At 39.6% G+C, this 8,092-nt stretch overlaps 1 protein-coding gene across 2 annotated transcripts; it reads right to left on the bottom strand.

The window, feature by feature from the left end:
- Window positions 1-6,219: 6,219 nt before the first annotated feature.
- LOC147610742 (uncharacterized) lies at window positions 6,220-6,908 on the bottom strand. Of its 2 annotated transcripts, none has more exons than XM_086785214.1 (2): window positions 6,506-6,908; window positions 6,220-6,398 (listed from the first exon to the last, which is right to left on the bottom strand). In XM_086785214.1, the coding sequence occupies exons 1-2, from the start codon at window positions 6,831-6,833 to the stop codon at window positions 6,334-6,336; spliced, it is 393 nt and encodes a 130-aa protein (XP_086641340.1). In that variant the 5' UTR covers window positions 6,834-6,908; the 3' UTR covers window positions 6,220-6,333. The 2 variants fall into 2 exon arrangements, with proteins under 2 accessions (XP_086641340.1, XP_086641341.1); XM_086785215.1 differs by having other exon boundaries at window positions 6,220-6,387.
- Between the last annotated feature and the right edge of the window lie 1,184 nt (window positions 6,909-8,092).

Genomic DNA, 8,092 nt, shown 5'->3' with positions numbered 1-8,092 from the left:
ATATGAAGTAATGTACTTAGTGGCACTAGAATCAAAGTCCTAGTTAGCATGTGACAAGGAGAGACAATAGGTAGGCAGATCATTGCATGTTACTATCAGTGCATAGCCATCATGTGCAAAAATTTCTTCCTCTACATTGTCACTTGTAGTGGCAACAAGTCCTTGATGCTTCTTCTTCTTCTCACTCTCCTTCCTCTTTCGACAGTACTTTAAAACAAGATAAGGTTTCTGAAAGTAATTGCATCTCTACTTCTTCTCAGCTGGCTCCTCTTTGGGCTTAGGGTTATCTGATTGGGCTAGGGCTTTTGCCTTAGCACAAGATGGATCTGATTGGGCTCCTCTTTGGGCTTAGGGTTATCTGATTGGGCTAGGGCTTTTGCCTTAGGCTTTAGCACAAGATGGATCCCCAGATCTACATTTTCCATGATGGGAGGTAGCAAATGCCCGATCGAAATTAAGCATATTGTTCCTATTGGAACAAGACTGCTCTTCCTGAAGCAGGAGAGCCATCAACTCATCAAAGGTATGCAACTCTAAATTACTCTTTATTAAGAGGTGAAGTGTGGTAGCAAATCCCTGATTCAGTTAGGCTATTGAGAATAGTAGAGACAAGAGAACTATCTAAAATAACCTCATCAATACTGATCAATTGTTCTCGTAGAGGTCCTTGACATGGGTGAGAAATGCATCCATAGATTCACCCTCTGTCAGATGCTCCAAGTCAAGCTTTTTCCAAAGATAGGCAACTCGAGTTTCATTACGGATCCGATATAGAGATCCCATGCACTCTTATAGGTGAACATGATCGGATGTGAGAAATAACTTACCGTTTGTAGGAGAGAGTAATAAGTGCATGCGCCTGTGCATCTTTGGCATCCCATCTGAGTTGTTCCAGTGTAGAAGGAACAAGTGCAGGCTGTACACTAGATCCATATTCTCTAGTGCCAACAGCGGATCCAAAGGATATGCTGATAGCAAATGAGGGCCCAGCAGGCCGGGTGTTAGCACCACCAAATACATATACCCACAGGTTCTTTGCCACCAAAACATGACGCATCATATATACCCACATGGGATAGTTGGTTCCATCCAGCTTATCCTCAATGGATAACATGCCGAACAATTCATTGGTGTTTTTGGACATGTTGCATGGCAAAGGAATGTATAGATTGAAGTGTATCTGATACAAGGATTACCTGCAAAGGGAGTCAAAGTACTTCAAATGTCTATAGCGGGATGTGCAAACTTACGAGAAGTAAGTTGAAAAATCGGCAAGTGTGGAGTCGGATGGGAAGCAGTAGGTCAAAATCATAGCTAACCAGAAGCCGACATGGAATCAGGAAGACGAAAGCTGACGTAGAATCAGCAGCAGTAGTTCTGATGCTGACGTGAAGTCACCAAGTCCAAAGGTGACATGGCATCAGCAAATTCAAAGCTTACATGGAGCCAACAGTTCCAAAGTTGACGTGTTATCAGTAGATTTAAAGCTGGCATGGAGTCAGCAAGTCTAATGGATGCTGATGTGGTGACAACAGATCAAAGTCGACAGTCCTGTAATTAGAGTCTGCTAAAATTAAACCCAACTAGAAAAGTAAACCCGTCCAATTGCTGAATTCAAAACGCGAAGCATTGACTGTTGAAAATAAGAAACCAAAGATTGAAAAATAGGCTTCTGAATGTAGAGCAATGTGTTAAATGCTTAAAGCCGAGAGCCACACGCTGAAAGCAGATAGCAAAGTGCTAAAAGTTGAAGATTGAAAGCCAGACTTTGAATGTGGAAAGCGTTGGGCTGAGCTACTGATATGGAAATACTAACTAACATAGTTAAATGAGCTGACCAAGAAAAATCAACTGATGCAAAAGTCAAATGCTCAAGAAGAATGTTAAGAAGCTGATAGTTCAAAGCTGTTTGACAGATGCAGAAGTCTAATGTCAAAAGAAAGCTATATGATTGAATAGTAGCAACAAGAGTAGTACCAGCTGAGAACCTCTGTTGAAAGATGAGTGAAAAGCTAGTGTGGGGGTGAGCCTTGAATGTACAGTAGTATTAACAAAAAATAACGCAAATGTACAAAAGAAGGAAAAACCCTAGATTTGATTGAAAGTGCGCAAAGCAAGATCTTACCCAAAATGAGTGGTGATGCCAATGAGATGAAGATCGTACCCAAAATGAGTGGTGATGCCAATGAGATGAAGATCAATAGGAGCGGCAATAGAATGAGAGCTCTGAAACTTGCACTGGGATAGTGTTTGATGGAGAAGAGCTATTCGCTCTGTGAAGCCAAACTCTTAACCCTAGGCACTCTCTTCAAGACAACAAGGCTTTGGTACCAATGTTGGATGTGAACGAAAATGATCTTCATATATTCACAAACAAAACATGCACACGAGCTTAGAGAGAGACATAGATGATATCGATAGTAGCTAAAATGTACTCGAATGAGATAATGAGTGAGTGGAGTACAACTCTAGTAGCCCTCACACTAGGGCTGACGTGGTTGCTAACACACTAAGGGTGTGTTCTCACGAGAAAAAAACCCTTGCCAGCACAGGGTAAAAAGTGCCCGTGTGATTAGCGCTATTCACACCTGAACTTCTTGGAGGTAGAAGGCTAATAGTCTTGGTATTGGTGTTATATAGCTTAATCAAGGTATCCATGCATCTTAAGGTGTCACTACATCTTGTGCTATACATGCTTAACCAAGGTATCTATACATCTTTAGGTGTCACTCCATCCTATATAAGCCCAATCATAGAATCAGAAACACTAATAGAGAGCTAATTTACATAACCTTCATGACCCTCTCATGCCATGCCTTAAAGTCTTGTGCCTATTATGGAGTGGGATTTTCTTTCAAAATCTTGGGCTCCTTCTCGTCTCCTATAAAAAACTCTCAATATCCTTTTTCTGTGTGGAAGATTTCCATCTTGAACTTCCATGCTTATAAGTTTTTCTTGTCTAGCCTCTTGCTCACAATCTAGGATATAATGTTTCACTTACACCAAATATGGTATTCTATACTTCAAAAAGGACTTGCAGTACTTCTATACTCATGACAATCCTCTAATCTCTAATAATATGTATGATGGATATTTACATAATTACCAATGGTAACCTGTTATGTAACCACTTTATGTGAACCAATCACATCAACACATCTTCCATACATGTAAAGATCCTAAAATCTATGTAGGCATTTCAAATCAACAATTATACATAGCATTCCATGTCAAACATGTACAAAAGCACTGCACAACTAAAAATTATCACTATCGACACTTGTGCAAAATGTCATTGAAAACCTTGTGGAGCCAAAATGGGGTTTGTGGATGGACAAAATAAAGATATATCCTTTGGGCCTAAAACCCAGTAGACACTATGCTTTTATTTCATCAAAGAGGTATCCCCAAAATATGACAATGCCCCCTCCTGCTATGCCTATATTATCGTTGTCCTTCACAAGCATCTACCTGCATAGATTTGCCTTTGAATCAAAGGCAAAGAGATAGAGTTACCCTTTCCTTTCCTTTGCTCTTAATCTCATTACACGAACTAGTGTTATAATACCATGAGAAGGATGCATGGAGAGGGTGAGCTTGAGCTCCTTGTAAGAAAACTTCTTCACACACACACACACACACACACACACACACACAAAAGATGGCTGAATTTTCTTCTTTCTTCTTTCTTCTTACTTCTCTATAACTATAACATGAAGATAAGAGTACATACTATAAGGGAAAGTACTCGACTACTAAAATATTCAAGGTCCATAGTGTGGACCTGATTATATGAGTTGGCATTATTACTATGCCACTCTAGTAGCATAAAGATAAGAGTTCATACTATAAGGGAAGGTACTCTACTACTAAAATATACAAGGTCCATACTATGAACACCCGATTATATGAGTTGGCGCTATTATTGTGCCACTCTAGTAACCAAAGTGGATGTTGTATAGCATGTAAAACCACTGGCAAAACCATAATCTCACACCAACAATGCCAATGCCATATAAGTGCAAAGGTATCCACACTCAATATCTCAACACCTTGGTTCCAGACATGATGGTGGGATCTCCTCCTTTGATACTTGTTGACCTTACCAATAGTTCATGATGCTTTTAGCATGTAGGTGAGACATTATAGGCACTACATTTTGGTTCATTAAAAACACACATTTGAGCTTTTTTATAAAACAAGGGTTTTGTACAATTCACTTTAATTTATCGGTATCTCTCTTCTTTGGTTGAGTTAAAGAAAGCTATTTCAAATATATGCAAAAAAGTTGGACAATGTTGGTGCCACCTGTATATTTTGCATGTACACCTCTCTCATATTTGGGATGGATGGGTCTATGAAGAGAAGGTTATTCTTGTCAAATTAGGAAAGAAAATATTATCCATTGTGGATACAAATGAAAAAAGGTAGATTTAAATAGATGTATACAAGGGTACTCAACTTGGGTAGGATGGGCCTATGAAGGGAAGATTCTTGTTATCAAGTTAGGGAAGAAAGCATTGTCCTTGGCAGATATAAATAAAGAAAGGCACATTCATAGGACAAGAAAGAGTTGTGTAAGAGGCATGCCACAAGAGTGAGTGTAAAACAATAGATGAGGCAACTTGGATTACATTTAAAGAAAAAGATAAAGGAAGAGCAAGGGATATTGGCCAAGCCCAAAAAAATACGTGTATCTTAAAAAATATTGGCCAAGAAGCAAAAGAAAAACACCTTTAAAATAACTATTGAAAGGCAATTAGAAAATCAAAAAATAGAAATGGGTATAAGCATGGTAAGGTGGGCCAAAGAAATACCTTAGAAATACTTTTATGTACTATTGGAAAGAAAGTAAATAAAGTGGTTTTAAGACTATAAGTACTTAACAAGCATTAAAAGCACTCAACAATGATTCTTGAATACTAATTTAGATAGGAAATAGCACCAATGATTCTTTAATAGCACCATGGTGAGTGCTACATAGCACTAAAAGCAAGCTATCATTATATTGTCTATCTAAATAGCAACAATGGTTCTTTAGTAGCACCATGGTGAGTCGTGCTATATAGCACTAAAAGCAAGCCCTCTTAGCATCTTTATAGCCATATTCCAAGCACTCTAAAGTTTTTTTATTGTTAAAGATTGGGTCAAGGTGATAACACCTTCAATGCATTGTGCCAAATTCATAAGCCACTTTACATGTCTACTACCACGTTCGAACTGCTATGCAGAACAATTTACTTCTTTTATGGTGGGGAGTGTAGACTATGAAAGACACATTGGTATTCATTTTGTCGATGATCGTGCGGAGGAGGATAGCATCTTGCGGTTTAGATAGTGTGTCTTTTTCTTTCCTTACTAATTAATGATGTAGGTGCATTTTGGGATCAAATTTCTCGTGTTATTTTGAACAAGATGTGATAGTGATGAGATACATTTGATTGAACCATGCAAGTATGCTTTTGAGAATTGTACATGCTTAAGTGTGGTTGGATTTTTTATTACTTTCTATTTTGGCATGTCTATATGAATCATGCTACATCAAAGGGATTAATAGCATTTCATGTATTGCTTTTTGGAAAAGTGTACTGTAAACCATGTTACAAGCAAGGTGTTGTGATGCCATGTTGAATCTTAGCACCAAAGGTCAATGTGTTATTAGTCTAAGAAAATCTTGCTCAAAAATAGTCACATGTCAATGGAATCTATAGAGTTGCCCGGCCTCTCAAAGGGAGGTTGTGGGTTCGAACCTACCCAACAACATTTCCTTTCAGTAACTAATCTCGCAAAAAAATCTTTGCGTGCTCACACTATGTACATGCCCAATAAAAAGCATGTATGTATATCACACAAGCATGCATTAATGCTGCATCATGTGGTATTTGTAGAAATCTACAAGATTTATCATCGGGCTGTAGCTCAGTTGTTAAGGTGTTTCGTTGTCAAAACCCAGGTCATGGGTTCGAACCCTGCTGGCTACCCCGATTGATGCCTTACCCTTGTGTACCGATTGAAGCTTGCCCCTGCTTTGTGGGATAAGGGGGGTCCCATGGGTACTAAGCCCGCTTCCTAACGCCCAACTTTGAAAAAAAAAAAGAAATCTACAAGATTTTTGGCTTCCATAATCAAGAACACACGATCGCTATTGTCAAATATAATGGAGACACACAAGATGTGCCACCTCTAACCCATACTATAACTTAGAACTAAATAGGGGCATTGCAACAATTTAAAAAACCATTCATAGATTACAATAATCGGATTAGGATTACAAACGAAATATTATAATTCTTCATATCTAAATTTATGGCCAAGTGTCTCCATAGATTATTATTACTCTCCAGCGGTGCTAAAAGGTGCATCCATCTTGACGGGAGGGAAGAAGACCTTGAATTGTGCTGCAACTTTACCAAAATTCAGGTCTAGGAAAGAAAATCAAATTAAAAAATAGATTTGAAAAAGAAACGTTATTTTCCCCAAATGAATATTAGATCATGAAACTCACAGAAGATGGTGGCTATTTTGGTTTCACACGCGTCCGATCTCTCGGTGAGGACCCTCTTGATGTCGATGAGGGACTCTTGGCGGGCGGGCGGCGCAGGTTTTGGGCGGGCGGCGTTGAAGCTAGGTCTGGTCTCGAGGGCAGGGGTGGGGATGAGGCTGGTGGCATCTTGTTTCATGACTTGGATTTCTTTGAGGACGGCCCGTTCGAGGAGGGCGATGCCCGTGGCCTGCCACCTCTCCCTCTCCTTCAGCTTCCCCAGCTCCATCCATGGCAGGGCGAAATGGGGCAAACCCTTCGAGTTCAGGCTGTGAGTATGAGCGGCGGCCATCAACTCTGTCTCTCTCTCTCTCCATAGCCTACCGCAGCCATTTTTATGACCGCACAGGAAGGCTAGAGTATAGCTAAAGTCTCGTGCTTTCTTTTTTATTAGTTTATACTCGATGCTTTCCTCTACGTCGTGCTTTCTTTTTTATTAGTTTACACTCGATGCTTTCCTTCTTTTAAAAAAAAAAAAAAAGGGGGGGGGGGGGGGGGCAAATGAGAAAAAAACTCCTAGATGGAGTAGAGAAAGGATATACTAGATCAAAGGGGGGCCAAGCCCACAGACCTTGAGCCACTACAGTGCAAGGATGCTCTTATTAGAATATGTATTTACAATGCAACTCTGAAGCTGAAAATATTAGCTAGTGGGCATTAATAGCCCGGTCTCAGAGCCATCCTCTTCAATTTCTCTGTGGACTCTTCAATACCTATGTCCTCTCCTACCTTATGTTCCTTCAGTTCCCTTCTGGCTTGTCGAAAAAAAGAAGAAATCAGGCCAAAGACAGAGGTAGGTTTTGTGTTGTTGAAAACCATTCATTCCTTTGTAACCGATGTGCCATAGCAACTTAGCTCTGAGCATATTCTATTTAAGTTTTGAGTAACCAACAAAATCACCCAAAATAATTTGCTTCCATGATAGATCACATTTAAGAAGAGGTACAAAATGGGCCTTTGCATTAGTCCAGATTGCGTTGTGCAGGATAAGCCAGAGCAAGCAAGATTTCTTAGGTTCGATTTTAATAGACCAAAGGTTTGTAAACTTGAAGTACCATTGTTTCCTGTCTAGAATCACATTCCATCTAGAGTTAAGCTTTATATGGATGGGGGGGACTGTACTTTCTGGGGGGGGGGGATAGGCATTAAGGGTTGGTCAGATTTCCAAAGGTAGATGAGACATGAAGAGAAGCATGAATATGGAGAAGATGGGTTGAGAGATCATTCCAACACTGAAACCTGGACTCGATAAGGGACCAATCTCTATTGCTAATTCTGGTGGTTAGCGCACGTAGTTCCTCCAAGCATACTAACCACCTATTGTGCTGTTTATTCCATAGATCTCCCTAGGTGTGCAGGCCTTTCTTAGCAAATGACAAAGCAGTTCTCATCTCTTTTTACTTTTTAATCAATAATTTAATTGTAAATAAGGCACCGAAATCTTTTTTTGGAAGAGCAATTTAATTAAGTGGATATATTCCCGGATAAGTCTTTTAATTAAGTGGGTATATTCCAAGGTTGGACATCAAGGCTCTTTTTTGGCAACATATC

Source organism: Cibotium barometz, chromosome 48, assembly GCF_041138505.1.
Source record: "Cibotium barometz isolate CiBa-2024 chromosome 48, ASM4113850v1, whole genome shotgun sequence".
In the NCBI taxonomy this organism is placed as follows: domain Eukaryota; kingdom Viridiplantae; phylum Streptophyta; class Polypodiopsida; order Cyatheales; family Cibotiaceae; genus Cibotium; species Cibotium barometz.
This window is presented reverse-complemented; position numbering and strand designations above follow the sequence as displayed.

What these genes read in the sequence shown, in the direction of transcription:
- LOC147610742 (XM_086785214.1), bottom strand. Translation starts at nt 6,833, where the DNA reads ATGGCCGCCGCTCATACTCACAGCCTGAACTCGAAGGGTTTGCCCCAT. An exon ending in CAAAATAGCCACCATCTTCT is followed by an intron (nt 6,399 to 6,505) that starts GTGAGTTTCATG and finishes GTAAAGTTGCAG; the next exon opens with CACAATTCAAGGTCTTCTTC.